The sequence below is a fragment of the Corvus hawaiiensis genome, chromosome 18, assembly GCF_020740725.1.
Source record: "Corvus hawaiiensis isolate bCorHaw1 chromosome 18, bCorHaw1.pri.cur, whole genome shotgun sequence".
Taxonomy (NCBI): domain Eukaryota; kingdom Metazoa; phylum Chordata; class Aves; order Passeriformes; family Corvidae; genus Corvus; species Corvus hawaiiensis.
This window is the reverse complement of record NC_063230.1, coordinates 6,026,991-6,050,856: the sequence shown is the minus strand read 5'-3', so window position 1 is coordinate 6,050,856 and position 23,866 is coordinate 6,026,991. Positions and strand designations below refer to the sequence as shown.

The 23,866-nt window shown below is 47.7% G+C and overlaps 2 protein-coding genes across 10 annotated transcripts in view; one reads left to right on the top strand and one right to left on the bottom strand.

Moving 5' to 3' along the window:
- The first annotated feature begins 711 nt into the window (after window positions 1-711).
- Window positions 712-22,443, top strand: GGT5 (gamma-glutamyltransferase 5). Of its 3 annotated transcripts, XR_007207410.1 has the most exons (13): window positions 712-1,086; window positions 7,448-7,578; window positions 9,073-9,162; window positions 10,177-10,366; window positions 10,651-10,808; window positions 11,239-11,388; window positions 11,804-11,937; window positions 12,338-12,540; window positions 12,978-13,069; window positions 13,836-13,945; window positions 14,300-14,407; window positions 18,397-18,521; window positions 21,317-22,443. XR_007207410.1 is itself a non-coding variant. In XM_048322829.1 (12 exons), the coding sequence occupies exons 1-12, from the start codon at window positions 926-928 to the stop codon at window positions 14,752-14,754; spliced, it is 1,674 nt and encodes a 557-aa protein (XP_048178786.1). In that variant the 5' UTR covers window positions 713-925; the 3' UTR covers window positions 14,755-17,753. The 3 variants fall into 3 exon arrangements, 2 of the variants coding, with proteins under 2 accessions (XP_048178787.1, XP_048178786.1); XM_048322829.1 differs by lacking the exons at window positions 18,397-18,521; window positions 21,317-22,443 and adding an exon at window positions 14,608-17,753 and having other exon boundaries at window positions 713-1,086; XM_048322830.1 differs by lacking the exons at window positions 9,073-9,162; window positions 18,397-18,521; window positions 21,317-22,443 and adding an exon at window positions 14,608-17,753.
- Window positions 22,288-23,866, bottom strand: part of GGT1 (gamma-glutamyltransferase 1) — a 30,262-nt gene continuing 28,683 nt past the window's right edge. For all 7 annotated transcript variants that reach the window (XM_048322825.1, XM_048322826.1, XM_048322823.1 and 4 more), the window contains one exon: window positions 22,288-23,121. In XM_048322825.1, the coding sequence (XP_048178782.1) occupies window positions 22,978-23,121 (144 nt within the window). In that variant the 3' untranslated portion in view covers window positions 22,288-22,977. The remainder of the gene's footprint in view (window positions 23,122-23,866) is intronic.

Sequence of the window (23,866 nt, the reverse complement as noted above, 5' to 3'; positions counted from 1 at the left end):
TCCCAAGTCTAGCAGGGAAAGGATGACAGGTAACATCTTTTAGAAAGACAGCAGGCAGATGTGGAGCCTATCTTTAACTTCTCGAGTGCAAGGAGAGCTGTGTAATTAAGAGGCTGTTAAAGATCTAGCTGGGGTGAGCTGCACTGGGTAGCAATTCCTGCTGCTCATCACTGCTCTGTGAGGAATCAGGTCTGTCCCAGTGAGCAGCCATGCACAGGCTGGACCCCAGAGCTCTGGGCACCAGTGTTTGCAAAATGCTGCTTTATTCCAGTTGTTCTGTCGTGCTCATTTACAGAAGATGTATGCTGGGCACTGGCAAGGTGTAAATATGAAAAAAGTAAATAAGATTATAATAAACGATAAAGTAAGAGTAGATATGAAGGTTCTAGCTTTGTATAGTGTATTCAGCTTTTACTGCTTTGAGTAGTTTTATGGGAACAAAACACCCCAAGTTTGCAATGTAGGACTGAGGTAATTTTCCCAGTGATTCATGTGTTAGGTAATTTGTGTGTCAAAAATGGGAAGCCAGAGAGGCTGTGAGAAGCCGAGGAGCAGTGTGGAGATTTCTCTTTGAAATGCTCCAGGAGTGAATGTGTTAAATGTTTTCATCAAAGACACACACAAAAAAGGCAGATTGTGGATCCGCAAGACAAGTTTATAAAAGAGAGTGAAAAGCCCCTCACACCTAAGAGGGAAAAGAAAGAGTAGGAAAGAAAGAGTAGAAAAGAAAGAGTACACCGTTTCCTTTTTAGCAGCTTTTAATGTTAAAAAGAATGTAATACTCAGTCGCTGGGGGCAGAGCCCACTGCAGTGGGACCTCCCTCACTAAACTGCCGGGATATATCTACTTCCCCCCTGAGCAAAGCAGGCGCCTTCTCGAAAGGACTGAGAGCCTTCCAACTCCTCCGGCGGCACAGGAATAGCCATGTCCACGGGGAAGATCTGTTGCCTGGTGCTGCTGACCCTGGGGGTACTGGCGGTGGCAGTGACACTTGTGGTCATCCTGACTCAGCCCAGGTGCGGTCCCCAGCAGTACCTGCACGGTGCCGTGGCTGCTGACACCGAGACCTGCTCCCTCATCGGCCGGTATGTGCACGGACCGCTCAGCTCCTCAGCAGTGCATGTCGTGACTCGGACTAACAGACGGGACAAGTACTAACTACGGGCGTGAGCTGGGTTTCTGCCTCGTCCCCGCTCTGGGGCTGAGCAGCGATGCTGCTCCTCGGATGTCTCCAGCCGAGAGAGCAGACTGAGCCTCTGCCTCCGTGGCTGATGCTTACTTTCATTATAGTGTCCCAAAAATTTGCAGCTGTGCAAACCCTTGGCCATTTGGAAGGTATAAATATTTATAGTATACAAGTACAAGGCTAATTTTAATTGGGGAAGTAAGAAATTTACTTTTTATGGCATGGTAGGTCTGTCAGATAAGTGACTTAGAATAAATTAAGAAGTTAGAGGAGCTTGCAGAGAGCTACAGCCAGACTTCAACAGAGACAAAGAAGGAAGGCAGGGAAAGGGGGACTGGCATCCCAGCTTTTTGGGGGTGTGTTTCTGGACTGAAGCCTGCAGCAAGTGTGTCTGCTATGAAGAAAAAAGCCAAGAGCAGATTTAATTGAAATTGAGTCAAGACAATAGAAGTAAAAAAACCATACATCACTTGGAAAGAAAGACGTAAGTAGAAAGAATTCTCTAGATGCCCAGGTTGTACAACTGCAGTTTGTGCAATAACTTCTCTCTCAAACATTTTGACTCCCATGCTATTATTTTACTGTTATTGTTCCTTCAATTATTAAATGCCTGTATCCATGAAAGCAGAAGGATGGAAGTTTACAGGCTACATGTGATGCTGGATGCTCCAGCGATGGATGCTGGAGCTGTGTGCTCTACCTTGTGGCTGGGGGAGTGAAATGAGACATGGTGCCGTTGTACCACACTTTGCCATGTCTCACCTGTGATTCTGGCAATGACATGCTGACACAGCATTTGTGAGAAGCTGGAGAAAATATACTGTGGCTGCACATATGTCAAGGAGTGAGATGGGATTTTTTATGTGAAGCCACAGGTTAGTTCTTCAGAAAGCAGAAGTATTTTTAAAATCACTATTAATGGAAAAAGAGGAAAATACATTCTTGGGTTGCCCAAAGAATCTCCTGGGGAAAACCACTGCATTTGTTTGTGCAGCTCATGCAAATTTTAACTTGATGTAGTGTATAATCAGCTGGAAGGCATTGAAGTGAGAGCCACAGAAATCTGTGACCAGTGGACAACTGAGCAGCTTTGGCTAGTTGGCTACTGCTGCTGGGCTCTCACCTGTTTCCTTCCCTTCTCTCACCAAGAAACTCCACAGACTTCCACAGCCTCCACCATTGCTGCAGTTGCACCTCCAGCACACTTGCTGACAAGATCTGTGCTGTTCCTCCAGTTTGATGGACCACCTTAAATTTCCTCCAAATAGTTTGTCAATGACCCCACAAAATCGTGCCCTTGCTCCAACTTCCTGTCACACTTTTTTTCCCCACTTTTGCCCATCTTGGGGCATCAGCACATCAGGTCCTGCTGCTCCACATGCTGTCTCCTCCAGCCCTGCCAAGTCTCTGGGATCTCCCCAGCCGTGACTATTCTTTGCCTGGAAACTCCACTACTCACTCTTTGCCTGATGGTCAGCTCTATTTCCCTACTGCTGCTTTTCCCAGTATCCTTTGCCTCCAGCCATTCTTGGAAACCTTTGCGCTCATTTCATGCTGTCCTTACTTAGCTTGGAATGAAAGAAACTCCTGTGTTGTTCTCCCAGCTTCCTCTGCTCATGTTCTTGTAATAGATTATAATAAAAGTAAAAATTTTAATAAAAATGTTCATCTGTAAGAGAGCTTGAGATGAGAAGCTTTGTATAATATTTGCTCTTTTCCTTGTTATTGTCATGTTTCTCTCTTTGTCCCACTGGCCACAGTGGTGGCTTCTAAGGAAGGAATGTTTTTCTCTGTAGGAAGCTTACTGCATGCTCTGTACTAGATGTTATCTTATTCATTTCCTCCCAGACATTTCTGTGCTGTTTTATCTGTATGTCACATTTTAGCTATTATATCTGTATGTCACTTAGCACATGATGGTCACCACTAAATTAGAGCAAACTGCAAAGTGAGAAAATGGTGTTCTTTCACTGGTATCAATGAGGAAGTCTCACATGGCAGTTACACTGAGAGGATGCCACAGCAGAGGGGCTTTGGCCAGGAGCTCAGCCTTTCAGAGCCATCTGCTCTGCTCAGTGACCTCCTGTATGACTCTGCAGGGCGAGGGCTTCCTCAAGTCTGACTCAGGGTCCCTAATGGGAGTACCACAAGATGATGAGCATACAGCAGCCTCTTGCCTCATCTTTGCTGAATAAAATTCTAGCATTCATAGGAATTTTGTCACAGCAGTAGCAATAAAATCCAGTTTCCTAGAGCAGTCCTGGCCATTAGGTCCTGCTGTCCCCACAGTTCATGTGCCACTTTACTTCAGCAAAAAGGTGAGAGTAGGGCAAAGCCAAGCACCCCTAGATGCCAGTCCCTAAAGACACACTACAGGGCTGGCTTTTCTTCCCCACTGACCTCACAGACCCTCTCTCCGTCTTGGACCCCGGGCTGCCCCCCTGCAGCCACTCCTTTGATACTGCAAATCCCTCCTGAGCTCACAGGAATCCATGCGGGGGATGCTCAGAGAACTGGTCTGGTGTCTAAAGCCTTGGAATCTAAAAGCAGCACCTAATCTCCGACTTACTTATAAATTCTGTTCTTTAATTTAAAAATCTTGTTTCTTTTAAAGATAAACCACATGCTCTGTGACTTGTCAGGAGTGAAATTCCTGGGGCACTACATGATACGCTGTTGGTTTCAGATTCTTCTGTTTAGGAGTCTTTGTGTGCTCCTAATTGAACTTACTGAGAATAACTGAACAAAACCTCTTGCGTGAGGAGCAATCTTGTATTTCAGTGAGTAGGATAGTGGGTTGGGGAAAACACCTCAGAGCCCATATGTTTTCCAGCTCTGGAGATTGTGTTCATGTACTCTGGGACTGTGTAAAGTTAGACTTTCTGAAATCTTTATGCAACTCTTTGGCTCCCTGCAGAAAGTGAGCAATCTCAATGAGCCTTCAGCCTGTCATCATCCATGTTGGCAAGTCCTGAGCTAAACTTCCCCATCAGTGCCCAACTCTCAGTGCTGAACAAGGTTCAGTCTCTTGCTGCATTTTTTCTGCTGGAAATTGGGGACTGGAAGCAACATTGTACAGCTGTCTGGTTCAGACTAAGACCCTGCCCTGGGAGAAAACTTGTCTTGAATGAAGTGAAACACTTTGATGAAGAGAGATGGGAGGCTAAAAGGAGAATCAGAGCAGTTTTTACCCAAAGATGTGGATTTGGTACCACGGTCCACCTCAGTAATTTGTCCTCATGTCAAGAACCCTGAAGAGACAGGAGATGATTGCCCTGTGACAGTAAGAGGTACTCAAACTTCACCTCCAACTCTGAGCCACTTGTTGCCTCCTGGAAGAGGGTCTTTTCATCAAGCATGCAAAAAGCTCTATATTCCCTGCCAGTGTGCTGTCTGAGCTCTGTCATCCACTGCTCTGCATTCCTTTGTTTCCCAAATAGCAGAAGCAAGAGCCAGCATAAAATCAGCGACAGATTTAGGAAAAATGTTCATTCCCAGCGGTGGGATTCACTGCAGCAAGGCGAGCTGACCTGGCCTGGCCCACCAGCCATCTCTGACCCCACTTCTCCAGTGTAGGCTAGCATAAACCCTGGGAACTGGCTTTGTTTGAAACCAACACCCCCCGGAGCGACAGGATGGTGGGGAGGGTGAGAATGGTGGGACTTTAAGAGTCAGAAAATGTCTGCAGTCCTGGGAAGCTCAGTTCTAGCCAGAGAATCTGATGCAAAAGTCCTTTTCAGTGATGGTCCAACAGATTTCTTTAGTATGTTTATATCCCAAAGGATTTGTTTTCCCTTTTTGTATGTTTTAAATTTGGTAACTGTCCCTTTTTTACAGAAATGGTTGTTGTTTTTGCTCTTCATAAATCTTAAGGAGGCCGCTGCTGTATAATGGGTGGTCTCCCAGTCCCCAGCCTTCTTTAGCAGAGAAAAACCCCCAGTCAATACAATTTAATACTTCAGCATTTCCTGTGTGTTTAAAAGGGCTTCAGGGCTCCCTCTAGCCTAGAGGAGAACAGCAGGCTTGCTCTGCAGTCCAGCATAGCCCATCTTTGCTGTGAGCAAAGTGCCACCATTCACCCTTCCAGGGAGGGTGAATCCCTTTTTGCTGCTGCTGGAACGGGACTTGGTTGTTAACACCCTCTTCTGCTCCTTATTATAAGGAAATTCCATTAATGACTAAACCCTAAAGCTGAAACTAAGTGTAGGAAGAATATGGGACAAAACATTGTTATCAGATCTTGTCAGCTGCAGAACTGGTATCTCTAGAGAGATCTGGTAAGGTGCCACACTTTGATTAAGGATTTTGCATTATAATTAAGCTCATTGCAGCAGAGATCCACCTAAAGGGAGCCAGGTAATGGGACATAAATCCAGATGTGATTTTGCTGTACATAACGGCCTTAAATTCCCCAGGCATTACTTTCAGGGAAGTGGCAGGTCTCTGACTGAAAATGGGTGAGCCATGTACAGGAAGCCACGTGTGACACACCAAGAGCCAGCTCAGTGTATTTTTTGTTGAGTTTCAGTCTCAAGAAAGGTGTCAAGGCTGGAGGCCAGTGTGAATGTGCTGTGAATTTGGGTGAGAATCTGGCACTTTTTCCGAGTTGGGAAAATGTACCTGATGTTACATGTTAAGGTCTTAGTGCATTGCATTGAAATGCACACTATGCCATCTCCAAGTTTCTTTTTTAAGTTGTTTTTCACTGCCAGAACCATGGGTTTCCCTGTCACCAGGTTTTGTACATGTGCTGCCTCACAGTCCACAATCCAGGGGCTCTGGGGAGCACTGGCCCTGGTCAGTGTAGCAGTCCTTCTTCCCTCTTTTTCCAACTTTCTAACATGCTGTCTGGGTCTTCTGAAGAGGTGACTCAGTTTTTTAGGAAACCCTCGTGTCCTTCCTTTCTGTGGTCAGCAATTAACAGCTTCAATTCCAGAAAAACACCTCCCAGGGACATTGGTGTGGTGAGTCCACCCCCTTCTGCAAGGGGCTGGATGGGTGAGCCTGAGCCTCAATCTCCATGTTCAGAGCTACAGCCAGGGAGCTCCTAGAAGGCCAAAAACCATGCAGATCCCAAACAGAAAACCTGGTGTTCCCTACTATTTCTTTTCTTCGCACTTGTCCACATGTTATTTCCTTACAGGCAGTGTTTCTGAGGCACTTACGGAAACAAAGGAAAGGCACAATCAGTGCTCCTGCTGGCAGCATCCTGTTTCTGGACCCAGCAGGTCCCAGCCATATCAGTGGATAGTAAAATAAACACCAGTCTCTGTGTTCCCATGCAAACTCTGGGAGCAGTTGCACTGCAATTAATGAACTATTCCACTTTCCCCTCTGGCTTAGCCTTATCTGAGCAATAACCCAATAAAACAGTCAGGAACCTTCCTAGCAAACACCAGTCCTGGCTACTGGCAGGCTGTGCAGGAAACGCCACCCCATTTCCACTGCAAGGAAAAGATGTTTTTCAGATGTTCTTGAGTGGAGCATTTGTTGAGACGTTTCTCTAACTGAACCTTATTGCTGTCAGCAGCAGGAGGCTGCCTTAATGCCTGTGTGCTCTTTGATGTAGCTGTGCCTTCGTAGAAGCAGTTGAGGGGGGGTTTTTTCCTGTTTTTTTTTTTTTTTTTTTTGTTTCTTTGTTGGTTTTATCTTTGGGAATACAGGGACATTTTTGTGCTAATAAGCCCAGGAAGTCACACTGTAGGAGCAACGAAGTTACTATTGTGCTAATTGACACTTTGTCTCCGGAGTTTGCTTCACATGGACCCAGTGTTCCCACTTCAGTGCCCCTGTCCAGTTGACCAGCATATGCCTTTACTAGGAATGACATTTGGGTAGCTAGAGATCAGTTGTTTGGTTCCTAGCATGTGGAGAGCCCTCTTCTGTGCTGAGATCATCCTTCTCCATGTCTTGGGACTCCTTGCTGTCCCTTTTTGTCCACAGCATTTGCAAGCAGCTGCAGTTCTCTCTGTCCCATAACTCTTTGCCCAGAGGAAACCCAGCATCACACAGGTCCAGCCCCCAGCTGCTTTCTCCTCCTGCGGACCCTCCTTTGTTTCTCTCTAATTGTTGTTCTCACTCCAGCAGAGGAAGGTGCCCCTCTGTGCCCTCACACCCCACACTGCTGCCAGTACATTTCTCCAGCAGCTCTCTTCAAGCTAGGGCTGCCCTGCAGGGGCAAGGAGGCATTTTCACATGGTTCCTCCATTCTGACATTCCTGGATTTTAACATTGGTTTTTTTCTTCCCTTCCCACTACAGGAACATCCTGAAAAGTGGAGGCACAGCTGTGGATGCTGCCATTGCTGGCTTGATCTGCACTTCAGTGATGAACCCTCAGAGCTCAGGCCTGGGTGGTGGGGTCATATTTACCATCTATAATGCCAGCACAGGTATGGGCCTGCCCTGGCCTCTCCATGGTGCCTCGTCCCTCTGCAAACACACAACTGCTGTGGAGAAATCAGAATCCTTCCTGTTCTCTCAGAGCAATAGTTTGAACATAAAAGCCACATCACAAATCACACTTGTGCTCTTAACCCAAAGCATCCACCACATGGAGCTGTGATTGTCATTTCACAGCAAGAACACGTGTGTGCAGGAAAGAGCTTTGATATGAAATGAACTGAGTTTGCCTCTCCTTTCCCCTCCAAAGCAATCCCAAAATACATTTCAAAGTCCACAGCTGACTGCAGCCAGGTGTGAGTGGCACTGTGTGAGTGAAGCAGGCAGGAAGCTCAGGCAGTGCCTGCTGACACTGGGGCTGTGTCTCACGCTGCCCTCGTCGGTGCTGGTGTGACTCCCCAAAGGGGCATTGAGACTTCCTGTCCCAGGAGATGTATCTCCACTTCAGAAATCTAAACCTAACAATGTTCAGAGTCTGCTGGGGAGCCTTTCTGTGTTTGGCTTAAACTCCAGTGTTGTTTTCTTCCTTTTATGTTTTTAATGTGGGGGTTTTTAAGTCTTGGCTTCCAAAAACCCCCAGAGCTTATATATCTGATAGTAATATCAACAATGAATGCAGTAACAATATCATAGTTTTAAAACCCATGCCAAGTAGTCTCACAGAGTCACAAATCTGGAAATGTTTGGGTGTATCTTACGCAAGAGCTTAATTTGGCTGAACACCTATATTTTTCTTTTTTTTTCCTTTTGGCAGAGCCATGGAACTTTATTTCCTGACAACAGTCCTCCTCTGCTACCTGAGTTATGCTACTGCACAGAGCTGCCTGTGGCTGTGCACAGCTCAGGTGCTTGGTACACTGTGGGCTCCTGCAGCACAGCTGGCTCAGTGGATTGTGATAGGGACAGATAAATACAAGGCAGAAAAGCAGGCAAAATGATTGGCTAAACATATACAAGTGTATGCAAGTGGGGGTTTGGGTTTGTTTTTATCTTTTCAAGCTCTCTGATACATAAAGGGTCTTTCAGGATTACCATTCTGCTTTAAACATGATGGACTTGCTTCATCATCACTTGGTAAATGGCCCTCCCAGGAGCATGAGGCTCATGTTATATCTCTGACATGTCCCATCTGCAGAGGAAGTGCAGGAACCTGCAGGTGTGAGGCAGAACATCCCAGCCCATGTCCCAGTCCATGGACCCTGGGAGGAACCTTCACTGGCTGGAGACAAGCCCCGGCCTTGTCCCTGTACTTTCAGTACCTTTAGGTAGCACTGCTTGGTTTGCTGTAAATAAAAGCACAGGAGTCAAGGACAAGGTGTGCTGACACCTGACCCTCCAGGTGCACTTGGTATATCTGGCAAAAGGCTCCAGAGCAGCTCAGCTCTGGGCCAGCAGCACGTGCAGTGCTACTGCAGCTGACTGAAGTGTGATGTTCACCTGCTTCAGGAAGGCAGTGTTATGCATTTCCCTCTTCTTCTTTCTAGGAACAGTCGAGGTGATCAACGCCCGTGAGACAGTCCCACGAGTGTTTCCTCACAACTTACTGTCTGGCTGTGGTCCTGGTTTCCCCATTGGTAAGGACACAGCCTGAGCCTTGAGGGCTGTGTGCCCTCCTGGTGTGCACAGAGCTCAGGGTGGGGAACAGAGCACCTCACTGAGTTTGTCTGGAGTTCTATTTAGTTTAACACACCTACCTGGGTTGCTTTTTGCAAAAGTAAGAAAAAATACTAGGTCCATAAAAATTCCTGTTTGGTAATAACACTGGCAACCTGACCAGCGAGGCGATGGGGAGCCAGCATGAGGAAAAACCACAATGTAACTTCTCTCCATAGGAAGTCTGCAGTTCAAGACTGAATCTCCCAAAGCTCTCATTTCCCAGAGAAAAATAAGATCAATAGATTTCTGGAAACAAAAGAAATCAATCTAGTGTGCTTGCTCATGTCCACACATTGGGGAAGCACGCTGGCACGCTGGGGGTTGAGCTGCTGGGCTTAGGCACTCCTGCTTTAGCAGCACATCTTGGATCTCTCCACATTTCTTGCTGTATTCATTCTCCTTCCTAGAATGTTATCTTTTGTGGTATGTCCTAGATTCTAGAGGAGATGTTCTTATTATTGGAAGAGCCTGAAAAGGTATCAGGAGCAGCTCTGGTTGGAAGGCACAGCTGGAGGTGTCTGCTCAAAGCAGGGTGATGTCAGGGGTGGCTCAGGCTGCTCAGGGCCTTGTCCTGTCACATTTTTGGATTTCTCCAGGAATGGAGAATTTCACTGCTTTCCTTGTTCTGGTGTTTGACCACGCCCTATGGGTGCCATTTCTCCAGTGTCCAGCTGCCAGCTCCCTTGCTGCAGCACGTGCCTGTTGCCTGTTGTGCTTTCAGCCCATCTCAAGCCTGGCTTCAGCCTCTCTATACTCCTGCTATTCAGTAACAGGAAAATACATGAACAGGAAAAGGTAATAAACAAACCAAGCCTGCTTTTAGAAGCCTTGGTTGCCTCTACCAAATCACACTTCCATTGGAGAGCTTTCAGAGAGGTGAAACCCCCAAGCCAGTGACTTACTGGGTGTGACACTGGTGCTCTGTTCTTCAGGTCCCCGCTGGATTGGTGTTCCTGGAGAACTCCGTGGGTATGAGGAAGCCCATAAGCGACACGGCCGCTTACCATGGAAAGCCCTGTTTGAACCAACCATCAAGCTCCTTTCAGAGCCACTTGTCATTTCCCCAGTTCTGAACAAAATACTCCATCATCCAGCCTTCTCTGGTGTGGGGAAAAGCCTGTGGTAAGACCCATGAATGAAACTGCAGTTTGAGGACCATGACCCTTTCTCTGACATACTGACATGGAGCACAGGCTGCTGCTGTGGCTTGTGCTCAGGGAATACTTGATGTGGAGGGGGAGTGAATCACAGAAGTCGATTTTTAAAAGAGGCTGCAGTGTAGCACTGCCTTAGAAAGTACACAACGTACATAATCCAGATCAGCTCCAGGCAGGAAAAAGAGGTTATTGGCCCTGGGGACAGAACAGGCTCATGCTGTAAAACTGATGAATGTTCTTCTTTAACAGCCCACTGCTATGTGATGGTCAAAGATTTCTGAAGCTTGGCGAGACCTTCCAGTGGCCAGCACTCCAGCAAACACTGCGAACTGTAGCAGAACACGGAGCTACAGTGTTTTATGGGGGACAGATAGGAGAGGCTCTGGTGGAGGACGTTAGGAAGGCTGGTGGGTAACAGCTACAGGTAGTCCTGATACACAGGCCTTTTTCCCAGTCATTGGCTCACACTGAGCCTGTACCAGGGGAAAGCCAACACATGCCATTTGCTTGTCACTTGGGATAGTACCTGGCCTGGGAAGAGGCCACCTTTCCCCAATTCCTACAACCCAGGCCCAGAAACAGGGCTGAGACCACCCAGAGCTCTGGCCTTTGCCCACAGTGCTCATGCACTGGCCCCTCTGACTCTTTTAGGCTTTGTGACATCCTGGGGCTTGGCAGCACATGAGGATGCATGATTGCAGTGCTGTGCTGGGTGGAAGGAATGTGGGGTGTATGGGGATGGCTCTTCACAAGCTTTTGGCAAGGCTCCGATACAGGCAGCCCACAGCACCTGTATGAGTTTCTGTGCTAATGGCAGCTCCTGGTTCTCTGTTGAAGGGTCCAGTCTCTCAATGGAGGACCTTCGGGCATACAGAGCAAAGGTGTCCTCAGCTCTGAACATCACCCTGAACAACCACACCACGGTGTTCGCTCCAGGACCACCCATGGGAGGTGCAGTGCTCATGTTCATCCTCAAGGTGTTGGAAGGTAAATTCCTAACGCAAAAGGGTCAGCAAGAGATTTTCCGAGAGTGTTGCTCCAGAGTGATAAAATGTAATGAGCAAAAATGGAGTTGTTGAACCAGAATGGGGCCCAAAGCAGCAGTGTGACCATGCTATGCAGCAGGAGGATGAATTTGTTCACTTGTATAGTGGGTCAGCATCACCATAGCTGCTGCAAAGGCCAAAGGATGCATGGCTTTCCCAGTGCTTCAAAAGAAATTGAAGACACAGTGGAAATTAGTACTGGATTGTTTCTGTGTCCACATCCTGCTAAAGCATAGGGGAAACTTGGTAAGAACTGGGGTGGGAAGAGGAAGCTCCTTTCGACTTTTTTTTTTTCCACTTCTTGAAAAAACATTGCCTCAGGTCTATTGACAAAATTATTTCATCCTGCTCCTTAGTGTATAAATTCCATAAAGCGTCACTGGCAACACCTGAGGAGAAGGTAGAAACCTATCATCGCATTGCAGAGGCCCTGAAGTTTGGCAACATGCTAAGACACCACATGAGTGACCCAGCCTTCTCTGAAGCTCAGGTGAGCTCCATGGTGTGTGGGTACAGTGCTACAGCACCAAGCAGTGCTCTGACATGCTCCTGCTTTGCAGCCTGGAAGGAAAGAAAATAGAGCTGCTAATGAAGAGCAATGCAGCTGAATTGCTGAAGGCAGAGGCAGGATCAGGCTGTTTACTCTGCAGCTTCAGCTGTGGGCTGGCACTCACTTCCCTGACAAAGGATGTACACATGCTCATGCCAATGTTGAGGTGACTCGGTGCTGAGCGTGGTCCATTTTCTGGGATGAGAGTGGCCTGGGGCTGAATGCTGCCACTCCAGGGCCCCAAGCTCTGACTACTGGGGCTCAATTCCCAAGGCTTCCCTGTGCCCAAAGACATGCCTGTGCTTTAGTGACCAGCTCAGTGTCCTTGCTGTGCTTGCAGGAGCCTGTGGAGACCATGTTGTCTGACCAGTTTGCTGGGTTTGTGAGGCAGCAGATAGATACTCGTGGTGACCACCCACTCAGCCACTACAACCTGCTGGAGTCCCTCTACAACAACAACTACAAAAGTATGGGCACAAGCCACATCTCTGTGCTTGCTGCAGATGGCAGTGCCGTGTCTGCCACCAGCACCATCAACTACCCGTGAGTAGCCCAGGGCTTGGTAACAGTCACACAGGCTGTGTGTCAGGTTCACAGGGGAGCTGCAAGGGCTGGGTACCAGAAATGCAAAACCCTTGGGTTTCAATGGTTTAGGCAGCTTCTTAGCTGTGGATACCTTTTTCATGTGACAGCAAAGATCTGTGAGCATCAGCTCCAAGGACCATCATAATTCAGGAGGATGCAAGAACTTGCTGGGTTCTTGCTGAATTTCTGTGGGTTGAGCAAATCCCCACAGGCACCAGTAACAGGGAACTTATCTCTGTCACCATCAGCAGCACAAATTCTTTTTGGACACCCTCACTGGGACATTTGCAGGCGGGGAGGAGACAGAATTTACCCACAGGGTGCCATATGCAGTTAGTATCATTCACAACAGGAGAGCCCTGGGCACTGAAAGGCTTCATCTTTCCTCCCTGCAGGTTTGGCTCCTTTGTGTATTCTAACCAAACTGGGATCATTTTAAATAATGAACTTGCTGACTTCTGCATAGCAAACAGAAGCATTAAACCAGGTGAGCATCCTCATCCTCAGAATAAAGAACAGGGCCGGGGGATGGATACACAGGCTGTGTACCAGTGGGCAGGGACTACCTGTAAACTACAGGTACTCTTTCCTTTCCTAGATCTGAATGAGAGCGAGTTTATTTCAGACTAAAAGAGAATAAAGCCCTGTAGTGTGTCTGTGTCTACTCACATGTCCCCTTGCACGGAAACACGGCAGTTTGGTTTCTAACCAGAAAAATGCTGAAGCTGATCACTGATTGATGGTAAGGGGAGGGAAGAAGTGAAGAAACTACTGCTAAGACAGGTCTGCTGGTATTTGAGGCTCATCTATGATTCTAAGTATAGAGCTGCTACAGGCTTGCACCGAGCTCTGTGACGCAGCACTGTTGGTGCAGACATGGCTCTGTGCCATAAGCTGTCCCTGCTGCATCCCCCTCAGGCCTGCTGAGAGAGGACACCGGTGCTGCTGTGGCAGGATTTCTGCTAAGGGTTCCTCATCTTGTTGGATGAGCTGCAGCAAGTCCTGAATACTTGCAGGATGCCCTGTCCTGCATCAAGGAAAGCTTGTTTAGCCTGTGCCATAAAGGTCCCAGTTTCTTGGGAGACAGGCTTTCAGTACAAGGAAATTTTTCTGGAAGTCTTGAGCAGCTTGAGGAAGGAACAGCAGCTTGTTTTTCTGTGGGAAACAAAAGAAAGGCAAGGTAGATGAACTTGTGTCCCTCCTACCCTGTTGAGAGCCACATGGAAAGAATAATATCACTGATTCTGCTCTAGGAGAGAAGCCTCCCTCAGCAATGGTGCCTTCCATCCTCATCTCCAGGTCAGGAGACATGCTGGTGATCGGAGGAGCCGGCGGGGGCTGGATTATCAGCGCTACCACCATGGTAAGTGAAACCACTGCAAGCTGCCTGTTCTTTCAGCCCTGTCAGATTTCTAGCCATGGTCAGTCCCACCTGCTCCTTCTACTCAGCTCTCCTCAGATCTTGACTTCTAGGCACTTTTTAAAATTTGCAACTTAGAAGTCACTGAAGGCTGCAGGCTGTAGGCCAGGGAAAGCATTCTGCAAAGTACCATTACGTGCTCATCCTATTCTTTTATTTGCCCCAAGCATCAAGTATTGGTGACCACAAAAGCAGGAGACCAGGCTGGTAGGACTACGGGTCTGGCTCAGTGCAGCCGGGGTTGGACAGCCCAGGTTTTATCTCCAGTTGGGCAGTGTGGGATTTGTTTTGTTGCAGGCAATTATAAACAAGCTGTGGTTTGGCTACGACTTGGAACACGCCATTTCTGCTCCTGTCATGCACACCCAGGGTGACAGTGTCCTGTTTGAGGAACCATTCAGTAAGGTGAGTGGCCTTGGTGGGAAGCAGATTGCTTCTGTAACTCTCCTGGGTAATCTTTATTTTGCCTCTGGCTCACCTTCTCCTTGTTTAAACCTCACTTTCTCAACCAGACTCCACACACACATCCTACATTTTCACACCTGGACGTTGAGACCTCAGGCCCCTGCCCCATTCACTCCATTTCCTCTTCTCTCCCCCCACAGGAGGTTAGGACTGGCCTGCTGGGAAGAGGACATAAAGAAAAGAAAGATAAATTTGCAATGAATGTTGTACAGGGAATTTCCAAGGAAGGAAAATGCATCTCTGCTTACTCTGATAAAAGGAAGCTGGGGAAGTCGGCTGGATATTAGCATTTAATGCCATCACAATTCACAAAGCCACAGGAGATTCAGAACCTGCTTTGCTTGGACATGCCCATAATTGCCTGTTCCCATCGGATGTCTCCTGGAGCATGGGCAAAGCCTGTGATTACATCTAATTCCAGCAGGCTGCAGGTTACCCTCAGGCAATACAAGGAGAGGTCAGCCAGCCTTGTTTAGAGCTACACCTTCCATTATTTATGTGATACACAGAAAACATATTTCTTGAGCACATCAGTTACTCAGAATGAGAGAATACAAAGCAGGAAAGGAAAATTGGTCCAAGCCCCACCGAGAACACTGTGAAACGACCCAGCTGTGTCTTCCATTCCTGACGGAGTCTCAGTTTCTTTCAGGCTGTTCCACAATAAGCTTATTGCTGGGGCTCAGCAATGTGAAATACGTAACTATTTTAGCTATGAACAAGAATTTTCTGCAAGGTTGGGATTTTAAAATCTGAATCATTCAGGCTTAGAGCGTGGGTTTGGAAAGGGAAGAGATCAATATTCCACACTCCCCCTTTCAGTTTTCCCATCCAAAGAAGCCAAACATTTTCCTAAGAAGGCAGATGAAATCACACCACAGCACAAGTGCTGCCCTGCCTGCTGCTCTCTGCCTTGGGAGTGCAAAGGACCCCACAGGCTCAGGGTAACTGCACCAACACTTCCTCCAGCCCTGCACACAGTGACTCTGAGAATAGCCTCCCATGGGGGGGAGGTGATTTCCCTGCTCCTGGGACAGACAGGCTTCAGCTGAGCTCCCTGGAGGTGCCTCTCCCCGTGGTGAGAGGAGTCCCAGTCTGTGCTAGTTGTCCCTCCTCAATGCCGGTACACCAGTCTTTGGGAAGGCAGGTCAGGACTGCAGTGGAAGTGCTGCTGTTTTTGGAAACTTTAGAACTTTCTTCAAACTGCAGAGGATATGTTATCAGGAGATGTCATTTGTAGCCCTGAGCTCAGCCTGGCCAGGCAAACACCAGGACTGCTGAGAAGTGATGCAGCACTATCAGGCCTTAGCAGAATTCTCCCATATCCTACACACATGCTCCCAACCCCCATTTACCACAGCTAGTCGCCAGTGTTCCCTTCAGACCACAAGGGGGTCATTGTAGGACTCTAAGAACTATCACAGAGAGAGAAAACTTTTGGAGAAGAGACCTGAACTCATGCACCTGGATGCAAAAGGTCTTTTGCAGTTAATCCATAACCTTGCCTTGCTCAAAATGGCCAAGAGAATCAAACATTTAAGAAAGTAAAACGTAAAACCCAAAAATCTCCCAAATCTCTTCAAATATTCAGGGTCAAATTCTCAGAATCCTCTAAAATTCCATTTTCTGAAAGCTTACAAGCCTGATTGCCCTAAGGGTACAGTGCTGTGTGTGTGTCTGAAAGAGAATCAAACCAGAGCCAGGCACTAGCAGAGCCCTCCCCCTCAGCACAGAGCCCATGGGACTCCTAGTCCACTAACAAATACAATCCCTCTGTAAACATCATAGCAAGCACACACTATTAAAAAACACAAATTAAAACGAGGACAGCTAGATTATACGCCAATGTTTTTACCCACAAAGCCTGTCCAATAAAGCCATCAATTTACTGAAATCTCAGCCTTCACTTGCATTTTAGTGATGGTCTGAGTGAAGCTGACCAGAGCCAGACGTGTTTTCCTTCAGAAGTTATACACCAAGGACTGTAGCACGATCCCTGCTGCATCAGTTAATGATTGCTGAGTTACCAGATCGTAACCACAAGCACTTAATCACGCAGCTGGAAATCAAGTTACTCGTGCATGGCGCCAGCTCCATGCACTACCCCGCTCCCTCCTTGTCCAAACGGAATTCATCTTAAATCCCCCAGTTCAGGAAGAACTGCTGGTTTCTCCATCAGAGCTGCTCGCTCAGACTGTGAAAGTGGCCTGGCACCCTGTGAGGCAGCATCACAGTGCTGCTGAATGGGAAAGGAAACAGAACCAAAGGCTGATGAGAGGCAGTTTTTATGTTCACTTGGAAGGGGTTACATTGACTATGACTACCAAAGAAACCAAATCTATTTAATTTGCTGAAGTTTTCCACCTTGATTAAATCCCTTGCCCCAGCTACCAGTTGCTGGGTGCATCAGTTCTAGTGTCAAAAATAACACCCGACTGAGAGCTGTGCAGGGGAAGCACTGACAGGCGCCAGACACCATCTGCAGCTCACGCCACAGCACCAGACGCACAGACCAGATCGGATGCTGGCTTTGGCAAGATCCATAGTTATTTCCAGCTAACCCCACTGAGCCGAGAATTTTCAATCAGCAACTGAGAGTGGCACTGGCTGGAGACAGGGAGAGTACTCCTGGCTTCCCTATTAGGCTTCAGGACTACCTTCAGCAGCGCTCCGGCCCCCCTCCATCATACTTCCCTCCAGAAAACCAGAGTCATCAAGTAACTAAGTCTTCCATTACCTTTGCTTCAGACACACCTTAGGGTGAAGCATCCTGCGGTACTCAGCCTATCACCTTTCCAGTGCAGTAGTATCACAGCTACTTCCCACCACAAAGACATGGGAATATTATCTTTAGTCCAGCACTCACTGCAGTTTAACTACTTTGCTATTAACTTTGCAAGTGAGCCAGTGAGCAGTTTAAAAACCCATCAGAGATTTAATTTGCAAGACAGAAAGGAATGGGAATGCAGATCTTTCAGTGTGGCAGAGACTTCCAATCCTGCAGTCGTCCCTAGCAGAACACCTGGTGAAGCTGAGAGATTGTATCTGCTTTGGCACCTCTGCTCTTGCCCTGCCACCTCCTCACTGCCACTGAAATCTGCTTGGGTCAAGAGCCTCTCAGTTTGGTCTCTCCCCATTCCTGCTCCTTCCAACAAGAGAGCATTATTTTTGTACTGAAATCAGCTTACATGGACTTTTAAAGCATCATTGTACAGAGGCTGCTCTATTTTCTAATGAAGTCTTTAAGTTATACTTTTAATAAAGTATTTTAACACTTGTCTGTGAATCTCTCCTCTAAACCTGTTGCCTATCCCATCACACAAGCAGAGAGGACTCCATGCAGGTGTTTCCAGCAGTAACAGTTGTTCATTCTGCAGCCTCATATGCCACTGGAGAAGCTGAGGAATGGTGCACTTGTCTCTCACAGCTGGGTTTTGTCCCCTTGCAGAGGCTGGATGGTTGCCAAAAGAAAATTGTGGTAATGTCTATAATGAAGAATAGGGGCAAGAGGTGAATCCTCCAGCTCATGATCCGAATTGCCTTTTAATGGTACAGCTTCCTTTCACATCAGCTGGAATCAGTCATGGAACGTGTTCTGTTCTCCCTGCCCTGCACTGGGGCAGGCAGCTCACATCAACTGTGTGTGCCCAGGAGCAGAGGGAGATGGTTGCATTCAAAAGGTGGGACATGGAATGATGAGGGACCCCAGAGATCATCTTGTTCTGACCCCCCTGCCATAGGCAGGGATGTCATGCACTAGACCCAGTGGCTCCAAGACCCATCGAACCTGTCCTTGAACATTTCCAGGCACGGGGCAGCCACAGTTTCTCTGGGTAACCTCTGCCAGGGCCTTACTGCTGTCACAAACAAGAACTTCTTTTAATATCTAATATTAATCTACTAAAGCTATTCCCTCTTGTCCTATCTAGAAGACTTTTCCCTGCAGCTGAAACATCTCAGAAGCTGAGCAGCCTGGAGAGTACAGCTGGAGGTTTTACAGCAGGAAGTACTGACTGGTATCTGGCTGTTGATGCACAGACAGTCCCAATGTAGGGTGAGTAGTGGGATGTGGTATCCAAGCAGGTGGCAGAAGTGCCTGCTCCGTGTACAGATATGTCCAAATAAGATGCAGATAATTACAGCTTGAAGAAGTAGCCATAGCTTTTTAAAAAAATGTAGGATGTAAGTGCAAGCTGCAGCCCAGTTTAACAAATCATTCCTCTGCAGTAATACTGCTAAAAAATAACCAAACAAGTCTACTTGGGCAGAGTCAAGAATTCAAATGCATTTATATGAGAACAGTTGTAACTAAAAGTGTTTTAAGCTTTCCAGAGGGGAAGTTTTTTAACACAGGGTATAAATAATAGGAGACTTTTCTGACTAGCAGGAAGAAATTCAGGAACATAAGAACAACTGCTGCACCATGAGCTGTTAGAGGCAGCCCAGCAGCAGCCACTCAGACCTGTTTCAGAAAACATGATTGTACAACAGGCATTTCCCAGAAAGCAGTTCCCTTCCAGTTTTGGATTAAGTGTAGTGTTGGGGTCCCTCCCCTGCCGTGTAGCCCTGGGAGAGGGGCCCTGAGGGCACAGACACGGGGCTTCCCTGTCCCTGCTCAGCCTCGTTCCCATTGGTTGGTTTGTGTTCCCTGCGCGGGCAGAAGGACCCTTGGTCCCGTGACTGGAACAGTTCCTGGGCAGAGCTCCGGCCATGCGGCTGGAGAAATAAACATCTCTGAAACAGCTAGCAAGAATCTGTCTGTCCATTATATATTTCCTTTCCACGGGACTCCTGGTTTGATATATGCGTGTTGCAGGATCCCCACTGCAACAAATGGTGGAGATTTGAGAGCAGAACGATCCCCGATCCCTAAGCGACTGATTTGTGTGAGTAAACCCTGGAAACTTTGGATTCCTCTTCTTGGTTTTGCTTTGCTATTCCGTATCTAAACTATGGAGGAACCGTGGGAAGACTCTTGGCTCTCAGAGCCGCATATGGACATTTATCTTAAACTTAAAATGATTCTTGAACAACGATTTGTAAATTTTAGCTTGATTCAAGCTCAAAAAGAACTGAAACACTTCCTGGCATGGTTGTTTAAGAACTTTTTCTATGTTTCTTGGGATTTAATTCTTACCAAGGGCTTTTGGAAAACCGTTTGGACACAGTTAATACTGGAGTCAAAATATATGCCGATGGAAGAATATTTTCGTGAATATTATTTAGTTACTGAGACTGTTGAGCAATGTCAGCTGTGTCCTGGTGAAGGGAAGCGTGGCGCAGGGACCGTGCGGCCCAGGCCACGTGCGCCGAGCGCTCTGCGAGCAGCAGCGAGGCAGTTCCCGCGCGCGGGCGGAGCCACGCGAGCCGCAGTGTCGGTGGCGGAGCGAGGAGCGGCGGGACCCGGCAGTGCCTGCCCGGTCCTGTGCAGCGCGTGGTGGAGCGAGCCCCGTGAACGCCCGGCCGAGAGGGGCGGTGCGCGGGCGGCGGCTGGCGGCGGTGGCGATGGAACGGAGCCGCGCCCAGCCGAGACGCGCGCTGGAGCAGGGCGCGGGGGAGTCATCGCTCGGGGGCCCGGCCGAGACGTGGGTGCAGCGCCCGGCAGCAGCAGCGAAGCTGCGACCAGAGGAGGCGACGCACGGAGAACTGAGCGGCGTGGCCTGGCCCGGCCCGCGCAGCCCCGAACGCGACCCCGGGAAGAGCGCGCAGGCACCAGCAGCCCCGACAATTCCAACACGGGAGCGACCGAAGGAGAGAGCAAAGACGCAGCGAGACAGAAAACAGCAGCCACTCGGAAAAAGGAAAAGATCATAGCAACTAAGACCTTAGGGATAGTAAAATGGTATAATGTTAAGCAAAATTATGGTTTTATAACAAGGTGTGACAACCAGCAAGACATATTCGTGCATAGAACTGCTATTAAAAAGAATAACCCTGAAAAATGCATCCCAAGCTTGGGAGATGGAGAGGTGGTGGAATTTAATATTGTACTAGGGAGAAAAGGGTTACAAGCATCGCAGGTCACTGGGCCTGATGGTGTTCCTGTAAAAGGCAGTATATATGCAAAAAATCGTAGTCATGTTAGACAGTATCTCCATTGTAAGCCCCCCCTACAGTTTCCCTTTCCTAATCCCACCTTTCCCTTTTACCCTATATCCTATTACCCCCAGTGTACTCCTAATCCGTTTTTTCATCCATGGTTTCCCTCACAAAACCATGCTTTTGCCAATTGTTTCCCCAAAAATCCCTTTCCAATGCCGAGTGGGGGATGAAAAGGGGGAGGGAAGAAGTTAAACCCTCTCCTGCCTCAGTTTCCCCACAAAGCATGCTCAGAGAATTCTGTCTCCCTTCTGTCAGCCCTAAGATGTTCCAGAGAATCTGTTTGGACATTTAAAGACTCAGGAGGGTGGCTTGTTTTGTTTTGAAACTGTTCTTGTTATGTTTATCCAGTTGTTTTCATTCTCCTTTTATTAAAATAAAACGGGTGAGGTGTTGGGGTCCCTCCCCTGCCGTGTAGCCCTGGGAGAGGGGCCCTGAGGGCACAGACACGGGGCTTCCCTGTCCCTGCTCAGCCTCGTTCCCATTGGTTGGTTTGTGTTCCCTGCGCGGGCAGAAGGACCCTTGGTCCCGTGACTGGAACAGTTCCTCGGCAGAGCCCCGGCCATGCGGCTGGAGAAATAAACATCTCTGAAACAGCTAGCAAGAATCTGTCTGTCCATTATATATTTCCTTTCCACGGGACTCCTGGTTTGATATATGCGTGTTGCAGTATCCCCACTGCAACAGTGTAGTGACTATAAGATTTCAATAAGCTTATTTTGCTGTGCAGTAATTTTCTTTATTTCCCAGGTCACACCCAGCCAAGAAAGAACTCAGCTAGTCCCAATTGCAAAGGCAGCCTGATATGGAGGAACTCCAGTGGTGGAATTACAAGAAGTGGAAAAGTGAAAGTCTCAGTTCAGTGACAAGAGGACACAGGCTCGGCCCTGACCTGGTCTCTTGAGGGAACACAATGACTAGAGGTCATGTACAATCACTGCTGCACCTAATGCAGCACCACCAGTAAGAGATCAGGAAAAGGAGCCAGAGCACACCCCAGGGCATGTTTGGTAAAAGTCACTCATTTGGGTCAAATGATACAAGCAAATATGTATGTCAAAGTCATAACTCTGATTTAAGCATCATCTAGCTATCACTTTATTCTGGGAAACTGGGCTCTCCTCAATTCCAGACACTTCTAGGAAAGAGGTTGCATGATGCCTAAAACTTCAGCCTTTCATTTTCTCTTCTGTATTTTAAGGTTCTTACAAACTGACAGGAAGTTTCAACAAGCCAAATATATGAGTTAACTTACTGCCACTTGTGTATCAAGGATTTCAAAAACACCACTAGAGCATGACAACATCCTGGATCATTTGGTTTTGATCTTAGGCTAAGTTTATGTGATGTGATGTATTGGTCCATGCTGGTAGGTGAACACCAAACCTCCTCATGCAGGTACAGACACTCTCAGCTGCTCCATATCAGACAAGGATTTCTGAGAGGTCATTAACAGTGTGGTTAATGGCAACTTACCTTTAAACAAGAGTAGCTGCAGCGTGACCTTTTTAAGAAGTTTCATTTCCCCAAACTCTGGTATTTCACGCCTGCAGTACAACATGATAAAAAGCGAAGCGGAGGAAAAGCAAGCTTGTTTTGGATATGTAAGTATTATTGTTTACTTCATCAAAGGAGTGAAGAAAAGACAAAAATCTCAGAAAAGCTTCTTTCACACAGACTCTCATCATCTCTTTTTGCAGCAACTGTGCAGGCAAGGAAAATGTGTGACTCCGTACTTATTTATTTTAGTTGTGCTCAGAGTTTTACAGGTAGCATCTTCCCTTTAGACCTTCTCAACAGAAATATAAAAAAGTTTGAAGCCATTTCCCCATTTCCCCACGCATCTCCAATAAACAACTGGGTGAAATGCAGAAACAGCTTTTGTTAACAGAGTGGTGAGTTGGGCGTATCCCAGTCTAGAGCTGGGCTTCCTGCTATGGCACAGATCTATTAGTTTGTAACTTAGAAAACCCAGTCCCAGAGTCCTGTAACTCCCACCTACTCAACAGGAAACAAAAACTTCTCTAGCAGTGACAGGGACATTCCTGGTAGCTGACACTGTGCAGGGGAAACACTTCCTGCAGCTTGAGTGAGCTGGACCTTCTGCAGAAACTGGGCACCCAATCTGTCTTCATGGGATGGAGAGGAGGCAGGGAACAAACTCTTCAAGGCAGAACAGACTCTTCAAGTAAGTACTGCACGTCCTGGTGGACATGCCTGTCTTAGTAGACGGCTGTGGCATGAGGCACTTCGGTCATGGCTGTAGAGAACTGTCCCAGTTCCATCAACAGAACCACAGGCAAATGTGTTCTCTTTTCCTGTGAGAAGTCCCTGAGTTGCAGATCTAAAGGATCTTCCCCCCAAACACACCTTGGTGTCACTAGACCACTGAAAAAAGGAGCTGAGCCAGGTCAGTAGCCTGCAGGGAAGCCCCCTTTCCGTGAGTCGGAGGCTGCAGCCCATCCGCGCTCCGTTCGGAGGATGGCCTGCACCACCGCGCCACCGCTCACCCGCGCCGTGTCATGCTTCCTCTTCTTCAGCTGCTCCTCTATGCCCTGCAATGCACAACTGGGTGAGCACAACACCAGAGGGGAACTGTACGTGCTGCAGTCTGTGACCTGCATCCCCCACAACCATCCAAGTGCTCAGTGCCCATGTCAGGTAGGGCTAAATCTACATGTTGTTCCTCCTCTTCCCTTTGTTTTCTGGGATGCCCTACTTCTGAAGAAGTGGAATTCAGAATATTTGATATTTGTGGTGCTCAGTGTGGGTTACCAATACTGGTCTTGGTCACAGATATTCACACACTAACAGCCAGGACTGATGGATCCTGTTTGTCAGTGGTGGAAAACACAGACTTGTAGAGAGCAGGACGTCCTCCCCAGTGCTGGCAGATATCTCAGCTGTTACCTTCATAAGAAGCTTATTAACAGAGGAACTTCTGCGTAGTTTGATAAGAAAACTGCATTATGTAGGACTGTTTTCCCAAATGCAGACTCACAGGCTGAGATATGTACAAAGCCTGCAGCTGTCTCAGGCCTCTGGGACATATAGTTTCTCAGGGTGAATGAAGCTGCCAGCTCAGGTGAGTGGTCTGGAGAGCAACGCAGACCTTGCCACCAGCTCTCAGACTGACAGTACTGTGCTGAGATCTCTATTGTGAATATATTTTCAAGTCTGTTCCCAGGTCCCTCTGGGCATACCCTCTTACTAGCTCTGGGCCAGGCCTTCCAGATTCACCATGAGGTTACACAACAGGACAAGAGCTCCCTGAGACTGACTGGATTTAGACTGTGGGAT

What these genes read in the sequence shown, in the direction of transcription:
- GGT5 (XM_048322829.1), top strand. Translation starts at nt 926, where the DNA reads ATGTCCACGGGGAAGATCTGTTGCCTGGTGCTGCTGACCCTGGGGGTA. An exon ending in ACCTGCTCCCTCATCGGCCG is followed by an intron (nt 1,087 to 7,447) that starts GTATGTGCACGG and finishes TTCCCACTACAG; the next exon opens with GAACATCCTGAAAAGTGGAG. An exon ending in GGAGGACGTTAGGAAGGCTG is followed by an intron (nt 10,809 to 11,238) that starts GTGGGTAACAGC and finishes TCTCTGTTGAAG; the next exon opens with GGTCCAGTCTCTCAATGGAG.